At 43.6% G+C, this 21,194-nt stretch overlaps 1 protein-coding gene across 1 annotated transcript in view; it reads right to left on the bottom strand.

The window, feature by feature from the left end:
- Window positions 1-21,194, bottom strand: part of LOC126474742 (sodium channel protein Nach-like) — a 215,725-nt gene that overhangs the window by 112,140 nt on the left and 82,391 nt on the right. The window contains exon 5 of the mRNA XM_050102219.1: window positions 11,516-11,609. Within this exon, the coding sequence (XP_049958176.1) occupies window positions 11,516-11,609 (94 nt within the window). The remainder of the gene's footprint in view (window positions 1-11,515; window positions 11,610-21,194) is intronic.

Below are 21,194 nucleotides of genomic sequence, written 5' to 3'. Positions count from 1 at the left end.
GCTTCAGGCAGATGCCGGGATGGTTCCTTTGAATGGGCACGGCCGATTTCCTTCCCCATCCTTCCCTCACCCAAGCTTGCGCTCCGTCTCTAATGACCTCGTTGTCGACGGGATGTTAAACACTAATCTCCTCCTCATCCTCTCTTTTGTTCAAGTACTTCTGTAACGTTTGTTGGCTGACAAGTGTCACTTCTCGTCTCATCATATCCCACACGTGCTCGATGAGACTAGTCCACAGATCGTGCCGGCCAGGGGAGTTACTGGACGTCTTGCAGAGCACATTGAGGTTAGAGACAGTTTGTGGATGAGACAGTTTGTGGACGAGCTTTATGCTGTCAGAACAACACATCACCTTCCTATTCCCAGAATAGCAAAAGAACATGCCTAACAACATTCTGCACATACTAAGCGCTGGTTAGTGTCACATCCGGAAACACCAAAGGTGAACGAGAACTGTAGCTTATCACAACCCAAGGCCTGGGGGTGGGGCCAGTGTCTCCTGGACGAATATGACACAGTGCTCACCAGGTCTATGTTGTTCGCACATACAATCATCACTTGCTTGCAGTCAGAATTTGATTTCATCGCTGAAGACCACGGTGCACCTTTCCATCTTCCAAGTGATCCTCTGGCAACACCAGTTGACCTGTGCACATCGACGCCGTGGCGTGAGTGGAAGATGATGTTGATGTTTGGTTTGTGGGGCGCTCAGCTGCGGGGTTATCAACGCCTGTACAAATTCTCAAGGTTTCCATTATCCAACATCGCCACTTTCACGAATGATGGTGAAATGATGAAGACAACACAAACACCCAGTCCCTGGGCGGAGAAAATCACCAACCCGGCCGGGAGTCGAGCAGGGGACCCCGTGATCCAGATGTAGCAACGCTAGCCACTATACTACGAGCTGCGGACATGAGTGGAAGATGGGCTGGAGGTGTGTGTGCCCACAGTCCCATTGTTAATAACCGTTTCTCAACTCTTCATGTTGACACGTCTGGGTATATAAGCCAGCTTATCTGTGCTGTGGTAGCTACAATTTCTGCCTTTACTGTCCTTACAATAAGTATTCTGGCAGGCATCTGTGGTGCGCGGACATCCAGAACATCATACGTCCTATTGTTAATAACCGATTCCCACCTCTTCATGTTGATACGTCTGGGTTCATAAGCCATCTTATCTGTGCTGTGGTATCCGTAATTTCTGGCTTTACTGCCCTTACAAAACGTCGATTCTGGCAGGCACCTGCAGTGCGTGGATATCGAGAACACTATCTACAGGTGTGAGAATGTTCACGAGACAACTGATGTCAGCATCGTTACACAACTGATGCAGCACTTCAAGCTTGTGTGGCTATTTCCTGAAAGACCAGTCTATCACTCAGAAGGCCACAATATGACCTTCTTCAAGCTCGCTCAGTTGGGTAGAGGACGCAGGAGTGTGTCTCCACTGCATGCTTCACACAACTGCACTACACTGAGCCTTCTGGCTGTTATTATTCCCTATTAAATGGTAGACACAGGTGGCTCTCTAGCTGGTGTGGCACTACGCTATCCGTTGGTGGATGATGTTGGAACCATTACCAGTACATCAGATCAAAATCGACGTTGTCTTTCGAGTTGTACCATTTTTTCCATCAGTGTGCGTAGCATCATGGTACATGTGCAGGAAGTATATGAAGAAGACATGCTTCCTACTAACATGGATAATTTAGGCGCCGATGAAGTGTTTTCGGTAAAACGATTATTAGTTACCAATTCGGATGTTCTGCATGATAACAATTTGCATTGAATGGGATAGTTCATTACTTGGAGGGAGAACACAAGAGCAGCCATAGAGGTGCTATTGATGAAGTACGCAGACTTATTCAAACATGGTGGACTGTTGCTAGCAATACGCGCTATACAACACAGGATGCTGACTGGGGGTAACTCTCCTGTGCGTAGAAAACTGTGTAGAATACCTCAACATTCGCAATCCGTAATGGAAGAATTTATCAATCAGAAACAGAATTATGGGATTAGTGAAGAGAGTATTAGTTCCTGGGGAGCACCAGTCGGTTTTATAAACAAAAATCATTGGACAAGGCGAAAAAGAACAGGTTCCCTTGTGATTACCGATATTTAAACTTCAGAACCGTTACAAATGCATATCCTGTAACAAATATTAAAACATTAGACAACTTTGATCGTTGCAAATAATTTTCCAAAATGAATTTAAAATGTAGTTATTACCAGTTGCACCATTTGGGCTACAAAAAGCACCAGCCACATTTCAACGATTGCTGGCAGAGGTGTTTAGAGGTTTGAACTCATTGGTGTATGATTTAATTGGATGACACTATCGTCTTTTCGAAGAATAAAGAGAAGAACATACAACGTCTACAAGTGTTTACAAGGTAGCATTCAATGTGGTTAATACTGAGTATCGAGAAGTGCCACTTTGCATTACAGAAGAGAACTGTCTAGGCCATATGATTAGCCATGACTACATAAAGACCGACCTGAGGCTGCTATGTGTTGAGTTCCCATCACCACAGACTACAAAACATATATCGTTACTTTTAGGATTACCCGATTCTCATAGAAAATTTGTTGAGGGATTGGCTGACACTGCCAGACCATTGACACGTTTATTAAAGAGGGCTGTAAAATTCCAGCTTGTGGTAGAATGTCAACCCATGTCCAGAAAATTAAGGGGGAACTACCGATTACCCCTGTATTAATATTTCCAAATTATTAAGATGAATTTAATGTGAGCTATGAGGGAGCAACAAGGTGGTAAGTTATGTTCTAAGCCAGGAAGTGAATGGGAAAGTGCACCTAGTAGCATACACATCATACAAATAGATAAAGCCAAGAAAATTACTCCACCACGAAAAAGGGAATGTTGAGATTAATATACGGTGTCACATACTTTAGGTACTACACATAAAGCAGGAAATTGGGAGCCTTAACTGACCACACAACATTAAATGGCTGTTTGAATTAAAAGATCCTTCAAGCAGATTGACTCGATGGGCACCGAAATTAATCGAATTCGATTCTGAGGTAGTTCAGACGTTGGGCTGGAAGCGTGGCAATGCTGGTGGGCGAAGCATAGTGATTGATGTCATACGAATGCTTGGCTGAAGCCTTGCAGAGTGGCATGACATATAAACTGCTGACGCAGACCACACGCTATTCAAAACAGTGCCACGGTTTGCCGTGAACGATGGATTACTAGGCAGGCCATGAAGATTGGGCTTAAGCATCATGGTGCCTGCAGCCCTGAGAGAAGAACTATTAAAGAAGCTAGCGCTCACAGTTTATCATGACACAGATGATGAAGGACAACAGATCGTAGGTTAGCTGAAGAGTATTGGTGGAGGACATGAACCAGTATCTGAGGAACTGGGTGCCTTGTGCACAATCTATCGGTTTGAGATATCAGCAAATATCGGTTCAAAGCTTGTTGGAGGAATGCCGGCCATCCGAAATGGTAGGGATGGACACCTTGTGTCCATTTAACCAAATAACAGCAGCTAACTGTACGTGTTAATTATCATAGACCATTTTTATCATTATAGTGCAATGGCCGCCATTGCAAATCAGCAATGGGGAATAATTGGTTATAGAAATTTGACATCCCAGCCACAATAAATACTAATCAGTGCAGTAACTTCATGTATGAACTAATGAGACAACTACGTCACCTGTTGCGAATCCCGAAAATAACACCAAAGAAATTTATTACTCAATATCAAGCGCCATACCAAGTCATAGAAATGACATCGTCACTGAACGTTCCATTACAATTGCCAATACAAGCTACCATTGTCCACACGGGATGCATTACGCCTTTTAAAGGTTCTCTGTATGCTTTATCACAAGTGGAAGTGCCGCTACATGTGAAGAAAAGGGGAAGGTAGGGCATAAGAAGGGGAGAAATAAATCAGAAGACTGCATGCACGCTGCGCATGAGGTACATTAGCCACTTAGGACACACCAATAAGTTCCTTCGTCATTGGCGCCCACGCCTTAGATATCGATTTCCGGCTCGCTGCTCAGTATTTATGGCTCTGAGCACTATGGGACTTAACACCTATGATCATCGGTCCCCTAGAACTTAGAACTACTTAAACCTAACTAACGTAAGGACAGCACACAACACCCAGTCATCACGAGGCAGAGAAAATCCCTGACCCTGCCGGGAATCGAACCCGGGAACCCGGGCGTGGGAAGCGAGAACGCTACCGCACGACCACGAGCTGCGGACTCAGTATTTACAGCCGAGCTCTTCGCCATGATTCAGGTCACGGAGTACACCCAGCGACATAGACTTCTCAATTGTGTCCTGTGCTCAGACTCTCTCAGCGCCCTTCAAGGTCTGTGTGCACTCTACACTGCCCAATCCTTAGCGCAACGGATCCAGGAAAACTGTCACTTGCTCACTATTGGTGGAGCCACTCTGATGTTTATGTGGATTCCTGGTCATTCCACGAAACGAAGCTGCTAACGCTTCTGCCAAGGCTGCAATCCTCGTACGTCAGCCCACTAGTTCCTATATTCCCTCCAATGATCTTTGGGTTGCCGTCTGTCAGGAGGTGGTAGCCCTTTTGATTTGCCATTGGTCCTCCCTTCATGGGAATAAGCTCCGGATTATTAAGCCTCTCCCAGCGGCTTGGACGACCTCCTCTCGGCCCTCACGCCGGGAGGAAGTCATGTTAACTAGGTTGCGTATTGGGCACTGCCTTTTTAGCCATCGTCATTTGATAAGTGGCGCTTCCCCACCACTTTGTACGCATTGTGCCCAAGTTCTGTCTGCTACTTCCTGACGGAATGCCCATTTTTTAAAAGTTAACATTCTTGCTTGGGTCTGCCGTCTGAGTTATCGACCATTCTAGCAAATGACGCGCAGGCTGCCGACCGCGTTTTACTTTTTATCCGTCAAAGCAAAATGGCAAAGGCCATTAAATTTTTAGTTTCTTTATGGTCGCATTTGTTGCCCTGTCTCCACGGCCCTGCCGGCCGGTGTGGCCGTGCGGTTAAAGACGCTTCAGTCTGGAACCGCGTGACCGCTCCGGTCGCAGGTTCCAATCCTGCCTCGGGCATGGATGTGTGTGATGTCCTTAGGTTAGTTAGGTTTAAGTAGTTCTAAGTTCTAGGGGACTGATGACCACAGATGTTAAGTCCCATAGTGCTCAGAGCCATTTGAACCATTCCACGGCCCTGTTTTTAGCCGTCTTCTCTTATGTAAGTAGGGATTGACGTACGGTCGTTTTGTAACTACTCTCTGTCTTCGTGTTCTATACTTTTGACTTGGGCGCGTATGACCCCAGTTGTTTTTGTGACCTAAAACAAAACCAATCAAAACAAACACCAACAGGTCACGAGGATTAGGGAATATATGATCACGCTTCGTGGTAAATTATGTAATGTTCAGATCATTGCCGTATTTTCTAAGTTTTTTTTATTGATAGTGTAAGGAGATTTGTCTTCTCATTATGACATGTTTTCTGGTAATGGTATTGGCAGACAGTATAATGTGCAAGTGGAACAGAGGTATGTAAATGTAAAAGGATGAGTTGTGTCATTGTTGGTGTGTCATAATGAACCACAGACGTCCAGTTGTTAGAGAGGGGGAGGAAGAGTGATATGGATTCATTTCCCCCTGGTGGCGTAACAACCAAGGACAATCATGATGTTTGCGATAATTCTGGTTTTGCTACGCCTTTTCAGTTGAGAAGAGGTGGACGCACTACAGAATCAGCAATTCAAAGGAAGAGTATTGTTCACCAGACAGAAGTACCATTGGATATGTAAGGAAAGTATGGAATGAGGTACAGAGACTGGTGGAGATATTCACTGAATTACATCTCAATGGTAGGAGGAAGAGAACATTGGAGGAGATATGAGGAGAGAATCAAGAGTTGCATCTTTCATAGGAATGACTACAGCAACAGTTAAGCCAAGTAATTGATCTAGCGCCATATATCTTACTGTGTTAAAGAAGCGGATGGTTAGATGCACGCAGGAAATTATTGAAGACAGTCTTTGGAACTGCGAATACTGGCAATATCTGGGAACTCAAATGCAAGCTAGGACAAGTGCGAGAAAATTGGAATAGGAATACAGCAGTTATCGAGTGACATATTAAACAATTAAAGAAACTGGAACAGGACAGCTCAAATACTGTGGCAACTAACTGCAGAACTAAGAGGATATATGAAAACAACATGGGGCACAGTGAATCAAAATTTAAACATAATACAAACCAGAGTGAATCTGTCAGATATTAACAGCGGCAAGATTACTGTGATCACGAGCGGACAACATAAGGGATGCAAGAGTGAAAGCAACAGCATTTGATTGTTGATTTAGAACATGCGACTTATACACTATTTGTAATACTACATGTACGCACAGCGCGCGCGCTTTTGTGTGTGTGTGTGTAGTGTAATGTTTGTGTCGTATGATGAAGATGATTAGAGAAGAGAGAGTGTGAAACCCGGTTCTGGCTCATGGGCTGCTCCTCATCAATAGCACCAAGGGAGCTGCCCAGCTTAACGTCCCCATCTGACAGACAGATCAACTTCAAGAGTATCTCATGCCCTCACTTCATAAGACAGTGTGGGGAGGTTTGGTATTTAAACCAGATGATGACGCAAAGTCTGGTGATCAGGAACTTAACGCCACAATCTTCCCTCCCCTAGCCAGCCAAATACTGGTAGTGCCCATGTCCAGTAAAATGGGAAGCTCTCGTCAAATATGTATGCGTAAAGACACAGGAGGTAATGCTGAACTTCATGGAAAGAGAAGGTTACATGTTGATGTCGGCGGATGATGTCCGTCGATGTCATAGGGAAAGAGCTACTATATGTCCAGCCAGGATGGTCGACACCGACACAAAGGCATACGAGATACAGTTCTTGCTACAGAAAGCGGATGCAGTAGGGTGCAAAACGAATGTTCCAATGCTGCACACTTACTTTCAGAAGGCTGGTGTGTGCATTTGGTTTACTCCATGTTTACACCTGAGATAATTATTATAAATCGTTACCAGCAAGAACAACCCCGTGGAATGATGAGACAGGAATAACAAAGTAGTGAGTTATTCGTTAATGGTACAACCCGTGATACACACACACACAAAAAGTATTGATTCCGAGAGTTCCGGAACCTGTACAGAAAAGTGGAACAGAGATCAACACAAACTCATTTCCGCCCTTTTTATTGCTCATGGAAACCACACATTGCGTGTTGTACCACCATACAGCGAGACTTTCAGAGGTGGTGGTCCAGACTGCTGTACACTCCGGTACAAGACCCAGTAGCACGTTCTCTTGCATTGATGCATGCCTGTGTTCGTCGTGGCATACTATCCACAAGTTCATCAAGGCACTGTTGGTCCAAATTGTCCCAATCCTCAACGGCGATTCGGCGTAGATCCCTCAGAGTGGGTGGAGGATCACGTCGTCCATAAACAGCCCTTTTCAGCCTATCCGAGGCATGTTCGATAGGGTTCATGTCTGGAGAACATGCTGGCCGCTCTAGTCGAGCGATGTCGTTATCCTGAAGTATGTCATTCACAGGATGTGCACGATGGGAGCGCGAATTGTCGCCCATGAAGACGAATGCCTCGCCAAAATGCTGCCGATATGGTTGCACTATCGGTCGGAGGATGGCATTCACGTATCGTACAGACGTTACAGCGCCTTCCATGACAACCAGCGGCGTACGTCGGCCGCACATAATGCCACCCCAAAACAGCAAGGAACCTTTACCTTGCTGAACTCGCTGGACAGTGTGTCTAAGGCGTTCGGCCTGACCGGGTTTCCTCCAAATACATCTACGACGATTGTCTGGTTGAAGGCATATGCGACACTCATCGGTGAAGAGAACGTGAGCCAGTCCTGAGCGCGGTCCATTCGGCACGTTGTTGGCCTATCTGTACCGCGCTGCATGGCCTTGTGGTTGCAAGGATGGATCTCGCCATGGATGTCAGGAGGGAAGTTACGCATCATGCAGCCTATTGCGCACAGTTTGAGTCGTAACACGACGTCCTGTGGCTGCACGAAAAGCATTGTTCAACATGATAGTGTTGCTGTCAGGGTTCCTCCGATCCATAATCCGTAGGTAGCGGTCATCCCCTACAGTAGTAGCCCTTGGGCGGCCTGTCTCTCTGTGTCTCCCCCATGTCAGAACAACATCGCTTTGGTTCAGTTCGAGTCGCGTAGGCACTTCCCTTGTTGAGAGCCCTTCCTGGCGCAAAGTAACAATGCTGACGCGATCGAACCACGAAATTGACCGTCTAGGCATGGTTGAACTACAGACATCACGAGTCGTGTACCTCCGTCCTGGTGGAATGACTGGAACTGATCGGCTGTTGGACCCCCTCCGTCTAATAGGCGCTGCTCATGCATGGTTGTTTATATCTTTGGGCGGTTTAAGTGACATCTCATAAGAGTCAAAGGGACAGTGTCTGTGATACAATATCCACAGTCAATGTCTATCTTCAGGAGTTCTGGGAAGCGGGATGATGGAAAAAATTTTTGATGTGTGTAGTAGGAACTTCATTTCACCTGCCAGCTATCACTGGGGCCCTTGTTGCACCAGCTGCAAAAACGACTGGAGGAGCGGCCAATCCAGAACCTATCTTACCTAATTGACATCTTGCAACCTGACCATATCCATTCATTGGATGAACTTATAATTGCGCAGAAAGGATACGTTAGCGTTGAGCAAAAGCTCCATCATCCTAGATAAGCAGCTCAATAAAATCATGTCAATTAGTGGCTCAGTTTCTGGTATGATTGTGGTTCTAACTACTTCGTGAAACCTGTACATACGTTAAGAGGAGAATGCCCAAGCGAATGGGCTCCCACTGCACCAGTTGCTAACAGACTGGGTAGGAAATAGCATTTAAATTGGTAAACAACTAATGAACCACATGGCTTACGCTAAATTTTGGAAAGGAAATATGGTGAATTTTGCATTTGTAAACACGGCACTATTTGGAGGCGAATTTTGAAGAGAAAGGAGTTTTGCACCACAGCCTCGTCCGGTGTAATGAGCTGTATAGCGTTGATACAGCAGAATGATGTCACACAGGTAGAACCACCCGTCATCCCGATGACAACATGCTATGTCTGGGTGCTACAACTTGTTACCATTTCCAGACTGAAGCGCCGTCGCTGAAGAAGCACTATACAGCCTGATTAACGTATAAACCACCTGATTTAGACCCTCAGCCTCAGTACTTCGGTAGTTCTCATCAGTATACAGTTGGGTTTGGTATGCCGAGCATTGCAGTCAACGCCAGTCGATGACTGCAAGAAGAAGACCGCTTTGAGTTAAAGCTGAAGCAGCCAGCCGCCATCGGCAGACTGTAATGCTATTAGCCGTAGCCCTCTGTCCAGTGTAAATCTGTGTGCAGTCGATTTGGTGCCTTTGCAGGGACGATTCACCCGCTAGGTGCTGCAGGCAAGCATTGCCTCTCTTGTGGACAGCATTTGATCCCGGCATGCACCAGCGATTGTGCCTGACAACGTGACAGAAGCTACCGACCTCCTCTTCAGCTGTTATTCCATCTCTGAAATTGTCACGAATAACAAACTTTCACAATCAGGGATGTTTTACCGACAGTGAACTATTTGCCCCCCAGTCAGAACCACCCCTCCACCGTGATCCACGTAGGCAAATGGCATTCCATCCTCACTTGCCAACAGCCAAATTCACCCCATAACCTAGCAGTCATGTCCTGACCTGTATAGTACTTAACAGTTACACGAATGTGCCATAAATTTTAACTGTGTATGAAATCTTCGACTTGCTTCTCAGAATCGTGGGGGGAGTTTTTTGCGTGTTATCAGGATGACTGGCTCCTTGAGGTTTTCCGATAATTGACCAAACAGCTGCAGCATGATGTGTAAGGTTTTAACCCCCCTCTTATTCTAGGCATTTTTAACATGGTTTCCCAGCAATAACCAAAGTTTTTTAAAAGTTTGATATGTGGAGATAATGAAAAACAGAATAACTGTGATGCACACACATATATGTAGCCTCGAGGCAAAGTCAACCAGTCAGCCACAATTTGAACACTCACATGCTTTGTGGTAGTGCGCACTAAGCCAAAAGAAACGACCTACCTTGAAGGAATCATCCTAATAGGACAGATGTGATTTACATGTACGGACAAACAAATGATTACAGTTTCAGAAAAATTGGATGATTTACTCAAAAGAAAGAGCTTCACAAATTGTCATGTCAGTAGGGCGTTTGTCCACCACTACCCATACCGCAAGAAGTTATTCGGCTTGGTCTTGACCGATAGAGTTGATGGATGTGCTCCTGGGGATATCGTGCCAAATTCTGACCAATTGGCGCTTAGATCGTCAAAATTGCGAGATAGCTGAATGGCCCTGCCCATAATGCTCCAAACATTCTCAGCTGTCGAGAGAACTGGCGACCTCACTGCCCAAGGTACGGTTTAGCAAGCATTAGAACAAGCAGTAGAAACTCTGTGTGGGCGGACATTATCTTGTTCGAATGTAAGTTCAGGATAGTTTGCCATGAAGTGCAACAAAACGGGGCGTATAATATCTTCGACGGATCGCTGCGCTGTCTGGATGCCGCAGACGACAACCAAAGAAGACCTGCTATGAAAAGGAACGGGTCCCCAGACCGTAACTTCTGGATGTCGGGCAATATCGTGGGCGACAGTTAGCTTGGCATGCCAGAACGGTCCAAGACGTCTCCAAACATGTCTTCGGCCTGGAATCTCATTGTCTGGAGAAGAATTGTCTTCAATGATGAGCCCGTCTTTGAGCTGAGCCCCGTTCTCCAGCAAAGACATGTCTGGAGACGCCCCAGATAGCGCTGCACCACCAACCTGCCTGCCGCCAAGCAGGGTGGCCTAGGAATGATGGTCTACGGTGCCATTTCTTTACATAGCAAGATCCACTGGATTGTCATCCACAGTGCCCTTGCAGCACAGCGATACGTTGATAATATTATGCTCCCCGTTTTGCTACTCTTCATGGCAAGCCATCCTGAGCTTACATTTCAAAGAGATAACGCCCGCGTGCACACTGTGAGGGTTTGTACTGCCTGTCTTCGTGCTTGTCAAACTCTACCTTAGGTTGACAACCTTTGGAGCATTATGGGCAGGAGCATCCAACCAGCTCGGGATCTGAGACGACGTTTGGACAGTATTTAGCAAATTGCTTGCATAAGTGCCAAAGGTGGACCAACGCTTTATTGACTTATTCTGTTTGTGAAGGTGTTTTTCTTAAATAAATGATCGTTTACTTGTCGGTACACGCACATCACGTCTACCAATTTCCGTCCCATCCAGATAATTCCTTCAGGAAATGCAAGGTTTTTTTTTTTTTTTTTTTTTTTTTTTTTTTTTTTTTTTTTTTTTTACCCTTAGAGCGTACATGGACTATATAATTTTTCTTCAGTTGAACACATAGCTGCAGTTAGCAAAGCAAGATGCAATCCCAAGAGGTCAGTTTCAGAAGGACATTCACCTCAACATTGGTCAGAAACTCGATGTAGAGTGAACCAGGCCCTGTGCTGGAGTTGACACGCATGTCCAGTGGCGGCTCCGATATTCCTTCTCGTCTGCAACACAAGAATTTGTTCATGATACGCTAACGGAACTGAATCTCTTAAACCTCTTAAAGGAGACCCGGCTACTCTGGTGAAATGAATTACGGAAATCTAAAAGATGTACACAAATATAAACTGAACAACACAAAAGACGTGACGTAGAGACTATGTACACTGAAGCTCCAAAGAAACTGGTATAAGCATGCGTATTCAAATACAGAAATATGTAAAGAGACAGAATACGGCGCTGCGGTCAGCATCGCCTGTGTAAGACAACACGTATCTTACACAGTTGTTAGACCGGTTAGTGCTTCTGAAATGGCAAGTTATTAAGATTGAAGTGATTTTGAACATGATGTTATAGTCGGCGCACGAGCGATGGGAATTTTCCCGTACGATCATTTCACGAGTTTACTGTGAATATCAGGAATCCGGTTAAACATTATATCTCCGACATCGCTCCGGCCGGAAAAAGATCCTGCAAGAACGAGACCAACGACGCCTGAAGAGAATCGTTCAATGTGGCAGAAGAGCAATTATTCCGCAAATTGCTGCAGATTTCAATGTTGGACCATCAACTGGTGTCAGCGTGCGAACCATTCAACGAAACGTCATCGACTGTGCTTTCGGCACCAAAGGCCCACTCGTGTACCCTTGATGACTGCACGACACAAAGGTTTTCGCTCCGCCCCTGGGTCCGTCGACACCGACATTGGACTGTTGATGACTGGAAACATGTTCCCTGGTCGGATGACTCTTGTTTCAAATTGTATCGAGCGGATGGACGCATGCGGGTATGGAGACAACCTCATGAATCCATGGACCCTGCGTGTCATCAGGGGGCTGTTCAAGCTGGTGGAGGCTCTGTACTGGTGTGGAGCGTGTGCAGTTGGCGTAATATGGAACTCCTGATACGTATAAATACGACTCTGACAGGTGACACCTACGTAAGTATCCTGTCCGATCACCTTCATCCATTCATGTCCGTTGCACATTCCGACGGACAGGCAATTCCAGCAGGACAATGCGACATCCCACAAGTCCAGAATTGCTACAGAGGAGCTCCAGGAGCACTTTTCCGAGTTTAAACATTTCTGCTGGCCATCAACTACCGAGACATGAAAATTATTGAGCATTTCTGGGATGCCTTGCAATGTTCTGTTCAGAAGAGATATCCAGCTCCTCGTACGGATTTATGGACAGCCCTACAGGTTTCATGGTGTAATTTCTCTCCAGCACTACTTCAGACATTAGTCGAATCCATGCCACGTCAGGGTGCGGCGCTTTTGCGTGTCCTCGGGGGCCCTACACGATATTAGGCAGGTGTATTAGTTTCTTTGGCTCTTCAGTGTATTTTCATGGTATGCTGACAGTAAATGGTAAAAGCAAAGATTCAAAGCACTGTACAGTCAGTGGAGTAGAGTCACCCCTTGAGTACTGAATATCGAGTCCAAAGGAAATTTATTTGGCTTGTTCAGTGTTTTGCTGTTCTGAGTAACCTGCAAAACCAGAAAACAGATTATGATGAATAATAAAAGCTATTGAATACTGAAATCAATTAAACTCTAGTCACAGATGCCCTAGTGTTAATACACAGGGTGAATCAGAACTCACCGAGAAACTTTCAGAGGTATGGGCCTAAACAAGAGAAAAATGTTGTTAATAAGTTCTTGTCTTAAGATCAATGAGCACTTAGTTATCTTCGCTACTGAAAAACACATACTTCTCTTTTACTAAACATGTGCTCATAGCTTTTAAGGTATGCATTTTAGAGTCCATGCTTATACAATTTTTCTCTTTATTGGGTAGATACTACCTTCTCCGAAAATATGGGAAGCAAAGATCATGAAGTGGAAGAGATGTTTTTAACAGTATCGTAGGTATGAATCTTAGAGCTCACCTGTACCAGAATTTTTTACTTGTTTTAGTCCACACTCTGAAAGTCTGTCGGTGCAGTTCTAGTTCATCTTGTAGACTGTGACCATACTATTGGTACAGCAAAGTGCAATATGACATTTAAGAAGCATAAGTTGAAATGTATAAAGAAAAGGGCAATAGCCAAAGTGACGAATTCAGACGTTTTGCAGGAATTCAAGCAGACAACAAGTGAATGAGAAGGGGAAGAAAGCAGTTGGGATGCTATGAACGTAAATATAACAAATACAGCCACAACAGTTAGGAATAAGGAAGTTAGAACCTAGGAAGACTTGGGTGACTCCAGAAACACTGGAATTCATTGAAAGGAACTGATTAAAATTACAAAAAGCCCTGGTAAACATAAATCAGTCAAAAAACAAGATAACACCGCTGTGTCATTTGGAGAAAGAAAAGTGTCTGGCAAATATCAGCTAGGAATTAGAAGAAGATTTTAAAATTGTAAATGTGACGAAACCTATTCCGTGATTAAATTGTTGCAACACAGACGAAGAACCAAGCGTAATATACTGAGAGATAAAAATAGGAAGCTGCTATTGACGTAGAGGATGTAAATGACAGATGGAAAGAGTATATTCAAGATCTGTACAGAGGTGCAGAAACTGAACGTTTAGATGAGTATATTGAAAAACTAAATGACGAAAATAATAAGGGACCACCGATAACAAAAGAAGAGTTATTACTAAATAAGTTAAAATCAAATGAAGCAATAGCTACAGATGGCATCGCTGCAGAGCTCTTGTAAAACAGTAGTGATGACATCAAAAGTAAATTGTTTACTGTAGTACACAGTACAAAGTTATGAAAAGGTTATTATACCAACAACTTCACAAAAACTAGAGATATTGAACCACCCAACAGGGCAAATGCAAAGGACTGTACAAATTATAGAAGACTAGCCCTTCTGTCATGTCTTTGAAAATATTGCTGTCAATAGTTAACGAAAGGATTAAAAATAAAATAGACTGGAACTTTTCCAAAGATAAATTTGGCTTCAAATCAGGAAAAGGAACGAGTGAATCATTATTGGCACTACATAAAATTTTGGAAATGAGATTACCAGTAAACTGGGGAAACACATAACATTTATTGAACTAAACAAAACATTTTATGATTGATTGCAAGTTAGTATTTAAAGCAATGCCCAGAGTGGGACTTGACTGGAAAGACAGAATATGAATGCTGAGTACATACAACAGTCAATGTTCTGAAATGGGTGTTAATAGTTGCAAGAAAGAAGCAAAACTCGGAAGGGAAGTATGGAAGGGATGCCCTCTATCACCTTACCTTACTTGTTTAATGACTTAATCGAGAACGCAATAATAACGATGAAAGAAAAAAAAGACTGGAATAAAAATTAATTGTATTCATATTTACTGCTTCAGACTTGTGGATAACACTGTAACAGTTGCATACAGTTCCCATTGAAAATCTTTTCACATGAATCACCGGAATACAAATGAGAGCTCTGCCAATGCACTACCCTTTTGTACTATCGCCATATGTATATGTGCATATCGCTGTATGATGAGTTTTTGTCACTTCAATGTATATCTCAGAGTATTACGAAAACAGCAACCCCCTCGATTATTAATCTAACTAGAAATGACTGTGGCTCATTTAATAAAGTGATAGTTCTTATAGTTAAGTTTGAAGACAATTAAAACCAAAAATATTTATTTTTACCCAGGATTAACTAAATATTACGTCCACACATACAAGCAAATCTCAGAAAAGCCGTAACTTGCAGATCAGCACACATCTACCAAAATCAAAAGTTTATCCCTTTCAACGTACTTCACCAAACACGCTCGCTATTCGTTATAGGCTGCTGCATTAACACAACAATAAGGTAACATGCGAATGCAAAAAGAAAACAGCGCTAGCAAATAATTTAGAATGTTCGCATACACAATGCAAGTTAATGAAAAATAAAGAGCAATGGCTTTAGTATCACTGATAACAATAATATTAATTTCCAATAATGAGGATTGTGCTGAAGGACAAGGAACTTGCAAAAGTGCACGCAATAGTATGTGGTTTAATGAAAGAAATTAACTTTAGTTCTGAAGAAGCAAAGAAATACTTTTGAAAACTGAATGGCATTTACTTGAAAGACGGTGACCTCGTTGTATTAATACAGCTTTTTTGTTGTTGTGGTCTTCAGTTCAGAGACTGGTATGATGCATTTTAATCTTCGTCCATGCTACTCTATCCTGTGCAAGCTTTTTAATCTCCAAGTAACTACTGCAAACTACATCCTTCTGAATCTGGCAAGTGTATTCATCTCTTGGTCTCCCTCTACGATTTTTACACTCCACGCTGCCCTCCAATACTAAACTGGTGATCCTTTGATGCCTCAGGACATGCCCCACCAACCGATCCCTTCTACTAGTCAAGTTGTGCCACAAATTCCTCTTCTCCCCAATTCCATTCAGTACCTCCTCATTAGTTACGTGGTCTATACATCTAATCTTCAGCTTTCTTCTGTAGCACCACATTTCGAAAGCCTCTATTCTCTTCTTGTCTAAACTACTTATCGTCCACGTTTCACTCCACACTAATACTTTCTGAAACGACTTCCTGACACTTAAATCTATACTCGATGTTATCAAATTTCTCTTCTTCAGAAACGCTTTCCTTGCCATTGCCAGTCTACATTTTATATCCTCTCTACTTCGACCATCATCAGTTATTTTGCTCCCCAAATAGCAAAACTCATTTACTACTTTAAGCGTCTCATTTCCTAATCTAATACCCGCAGCATCACCCGATTTAATTCGACTACATTCCATTATCCTCGTTTTGCTTTTGTTGATATTCATCTTATATCCTGCTTTCAAGACATTGTCCATTCCGTTCAGCTGCTCTTCCAAGTCCTTTGCTGTCTCTGACAGAATTACACTGTCATCGGCAAACCTCAAAGTTTTTATTTCATCTCCATGGATTTCAATAGCTACTACGAATTTTTCTTTTGTTTTCTTTACTGCTTGCTCAATATACTGATTGAATAACATCGAGGATAAGCTACAACCCTGTCTCACCGCCTTCCCAACCACTGCTTCCCTTTTATGCCCATCGACTCTTGTAACTGCCATCTGGTTTCGGTACAAATTGTAAATAGCCCTGCCACCTTCAGAATTTGAAAGAGAGTATTACAGTCAACATTGTCAAAAGCTTTCTCTAAGTCTACAATTGCTAGAAACGTAGGTTTGCTTTTCCTTAATCTATGTTCTAAGATAATACAGCTTTAACACAATTAATTGTTATGAAATTCTATTCAGTAAATGTTCGCTTGGGTTGAACTTTCGCGGGATAAGTCAGTCCTCACTTAACTGTCGCTGTCGTCGTCGTTGTTGTTAAATCGTATCCGAGTCCAGTAACTTTCGTCGTCGCGCTGGTGTTCTTGATCGTAGCCACCCATTTTGGAAGCAGCAGGGTTGCGCGATGTTTGTAAAATCCTCACACTCAGGTTACACTGATGAGCCAAAACATTAATAGCTTGTTTGTTGGACTTTGGGACGAAATATATGATGCTACGTATCACTGATCCGATACTTTGTAGCGGTATGTAGCACTGAATGCCTACGCACAGATCATGTAATTCGCGTAGGTAACGGGTATCTGGTTCTCGCACGCAGTGGTGTCTCCCGATAGCTACCAATATGGATTCCATAGAATCTACATCAAGCCGATTTGGTCGCCGAGACATCGAAGTTTATTCACTGTAATGCTTTGCAAACAACTGTAGCACGGTCCTAGCTCCGAGAAACGGACAGTTACACAGTTACACTACTGAAAGGTGACATCGCCCGTCGGGGAAGATATCAAGCAGGAAGGGATGCAGGCTGTTCGCAGCTGTCATCGTGTCTTTGAATACTATCACAAGTCCCATGCAACTGAGGAGAGTGTTTCCCATTGTTTAACATGTCTCACACTAGCCTGCGCCCGTGGCGCACTGCACGTTTCGAGCCGCCGCTCACCTCGTTGACGGCGTTTGTGGAGACGACCATCGACCTAGTGTAGCAAAAATGTGTTTTCCCCGAAGAGCCGACATGATTCCACTGACTGACGGTCGAATTCCGATGATCTCGTGCCCACTGAAATAGTAATTGACGATGTCGTTGCGTCAACATGTGAACACGTAAGGATGGTCTGCTGCGGAGATCCATGTTCAAAAATGTATGATGAACGGAGTGCTCCGAAAGAATTGTGCTTGTACTAGCATTGTTCTCTTTCCGCAGAGATGCAACAGCTCATCATCTATCCCACTTTTCACAGAATGTGGGATAGATGGGATGGATGGCGATCTGTAGAGTCGTGAACGTCGAACCATTCAGTGCCTAGTGGTACTTTTTCAGTCCTTCTATCTCTTCCCGTAGATGCCCACGACAGTAGTAGGTGAACATTCGAGGAGTTTCGCCATTTTCGAGGTACTCATACACCGGCTCTGCGTAATAATAATCTGCCGTTCGTCAAATTCGCTTGTCTCAATGGATTTCTCCATTTGCGGCCCATGTCTTCGCTAGGGTCATCCCCAGTCCATGTCTGCACCCCTTACATACTTTTGTTACCGTATCACTTGCCTGAAATGCCACCAGGTGGCAACGAATGTCGCGGTGGGCAATGGTCATAACGTTTTGGCTGATCAATGTACGATATGCGATCAAACGTATCCGTTCCTTTAGGTGAATTGTGCCGCCACCTACTGCCAGGTACTCCATATCAGCGACCTCAGTAGTCATTAGACATCGTGATAGAGCAGATTGAGGCGCTCCACGGAACGCAAGGACTTCGAACGTAGTCAGGTGATTGGGTGTCACTTGTGTCTGTGCGCAAGATTTCCACACTCCTAAACAGCCCTAGGTCCACTGTTTCTGATGAGATAGTGAAGTGGAAACGTGAAGGGACACGTACAGTACAAAAGCGTACAGGCCGATCTCTGTTGACTGACAGAGACCGCCGACAGTTGAAGAGGGTCGAAATGTGTAATAGGCAAACATCTATCCAGACCATCACACAGGAATTCCAAACTGCATCAGGATCTACTGTAAGTACTATGACAGTTAGGCGGAAAATGAGGAAACTTCGATTTCATGGTCGAGCGGCTGGTCATAAGCCACACATCCCGCCGGTAAATGCCAAACGACGCCTCGATTGGTGTAAGGAGCGTGAACATTGGACGATTGAACAGTGGAAAAACGTTGCGTGGAGTGACGAATCACAGTACACAATGTGGTGATCCGATGGCGGGGTGTGGGTATGGCGAATGCCCGCTGAACGTCATCTACTAGCGTGTGTAGTGCCAACAGTAAAATTCAGAGGCGACGTGTTATGGTGTTTTTCATGGAGGGGCCTTGCACCCTTGTTTTGCGTGGCACTGTCACAGCCTGCATTGATTTTTAAGCACCTTCTTGCTTCCCACTGTATAAGAGCAATTCAGGGACGGCGATTGCATCTTTCAATACGATCGAGCACCTGTTCTAAATGCACGGCCTGTGGCGGAGTGGTTGGTTACTCGACAATAACATCCCTGTAATGGACGGGCCTGCTCAGAGTCCTGACCTGAATCCTTGGATGTTTTGGAACCTAGAATTGGCCTCTCCGACCGACATCGATACCTCTCCTCAGAGCAGCACTCCGGGAATATTGGGCTGCCGTTCCCCAAGAAACCTTTCAGCACCTGATTAAACGTGTACCTGCGAGAGTGGAAGCTGTCATCAAGGCTAAGGATGTGCCACCACCACACTGAATTTCAGCATTACCGATGGAGGGCACCAAGAATTTGTAACTCATTTACAGCCAGGTGTCCGGATACTTTTGATCTTGTATGCGATGACGTAGCTAAGCCACGCTTCATTTAATTAACACGAAACGTATCCCGATATCATAATGTTTCCTTGCCGTTAGTTTAGAGATTAGATTAGATTAGATTAATACCTGTTCCATAGATCATGAATACAACGAATACATGAATACTAATGATGTGGAACGTGTCAGCTTAATAAAAGGTGTCTATACAAGATATTACATTACTCAAAATATTACATGACGATTAATATTTTTAATTTTTTGTTTTTGGTTGGGGGGGGGGGGGGGGAGGGAAATTACCCATTTCATACGAGTATATACAAAAATTCATCTAATGAGTAGAAGGAGTTGCCATTCAGAAATTATTTTAATTTTCTTTTAAATGCTACGTGGTTATCTGTCAGACTTTTGATACTATTAGGGAAGTGACCAAAGACTTTTGTGGCAGCATAATTTACCTCTTTCTGAGCCAAAGTTAGATTTAACCTTGAGTAGTGAAGATAATCCTTTCTCCTAGTGTTGTAGCCACGTACACTGCTATTACTTTTGAATTCGTTCGGATTGTTAATAACAAATTTCATAACTAAATATGGCGTGGTAAGCCAATTTACTGAGATGTAAATTTGCAATGACGCTAATAGCATAAGAAGCTGAACTCAAACGTTTCAGCAGATTATTCAGTGTGTTTTTTCCAGTTCAACCCCTCATCAATGCATACACCCAGAAATTTTGAATATTCTACCTTCGCTACCAATTTCTGATCGAAGTCTATATTTATTAATGGTGTCATTCCATTTACTGTGTTTTGTCAAAGTTTAATGAGAGCCCATTTGCAGAGAACCACTTAATGATTTTCTGAAAAACATCGTTTACAATTTCATCAGTTAATTCTTGTCTGTTGGGTGTCGTAGCTATACTTGTGTCATCGGCAAAAAGTACCAGATTTGTATCTTCGTGAATATAGAATGGCAAGTCATTGATATATATTAAGAACAGCAGAGGATCCAAGACCGAACCTTACGGCACCCCGTTCTTGATTGTTCCCCAGTTTGAGATATTGCCAGTTTTTTTGCATGTTATGTGAACTGCTTATTTCAACTTTCAGCACTCTTCCAGTTAGGTATGATTAAAACCATTTGAGCGCTGTTCCATTCATACCACAGTACTTGAGCTTATATATAAGTATTCCATGGTTTACACAACCAAATGCCTTTGAGAGATCACAAAAAATCCCAACGGGTGACTTCTGGTTACTCGGAGCATTTAATATTTCATTACTGAAAGTATAAACATAGTTTTGAATTTACAGTTTTGCCTTGCTTTCGCGCCTTGAAACATTACGAAGTACCACAGGTAGGAATAAGAAAGTGCATTAATATATACTTTAATTTGACTTAACAACTCGTGGTACTCACTAAGCAGATCGTGCTCGGCACAGTGGATGGTGTACACTCACATCTATCATGTGGCGATCGGCTCACCGTACATTCAAGGTTAATGTTCAGAATATCAGTTCACGACGAGAAATGCATTTCCGTATTTCCAGTGTAATATGACCGTCAGCGGCATGCATAGACAATTCGTACAATTCAGTCAAAACCATGTACATTGTTTAGCATTTTTGCGGCTTGTTGTTCTGTCAATCAAAGATTTAAGATTAATGTGCCGAATAGCAGTGCCGAATGAGAAGTAATGTGACACGTTTGGTTATTAGTTACTTCCCCCCGGTACACAGCGAATTCAAAACCTGTATCACTAATAACACATATATACAACATCGTTCACGAAAACAGTACATTCGCACACAAGCGCCACGATAATCACCACCCGTTCTCGATCTACAGCCTCCTG

This window comes from Schistocerca serialis, chromosome 4 (assembly GCF_023864345.2).
Source record: "Schistocerca serialis cubense isolate TAMUIC-IGC-003099 chromosome 4, iqSchSeri2.2, whole genome shotgun sequence".
Classification (NCBI taxonomy): domain Eukaryota; kingdom Metazoa; phylum Arthropoda; class Insecta; order Orthoptera; family Acrididae; genus Schistocerca; species Schistocerca serialis.
The sequence above is the reverse complement of the archived record's forward strand: the minus strand, read 5'-3'. Positions and strand labels throughout refer to the sequence as shown.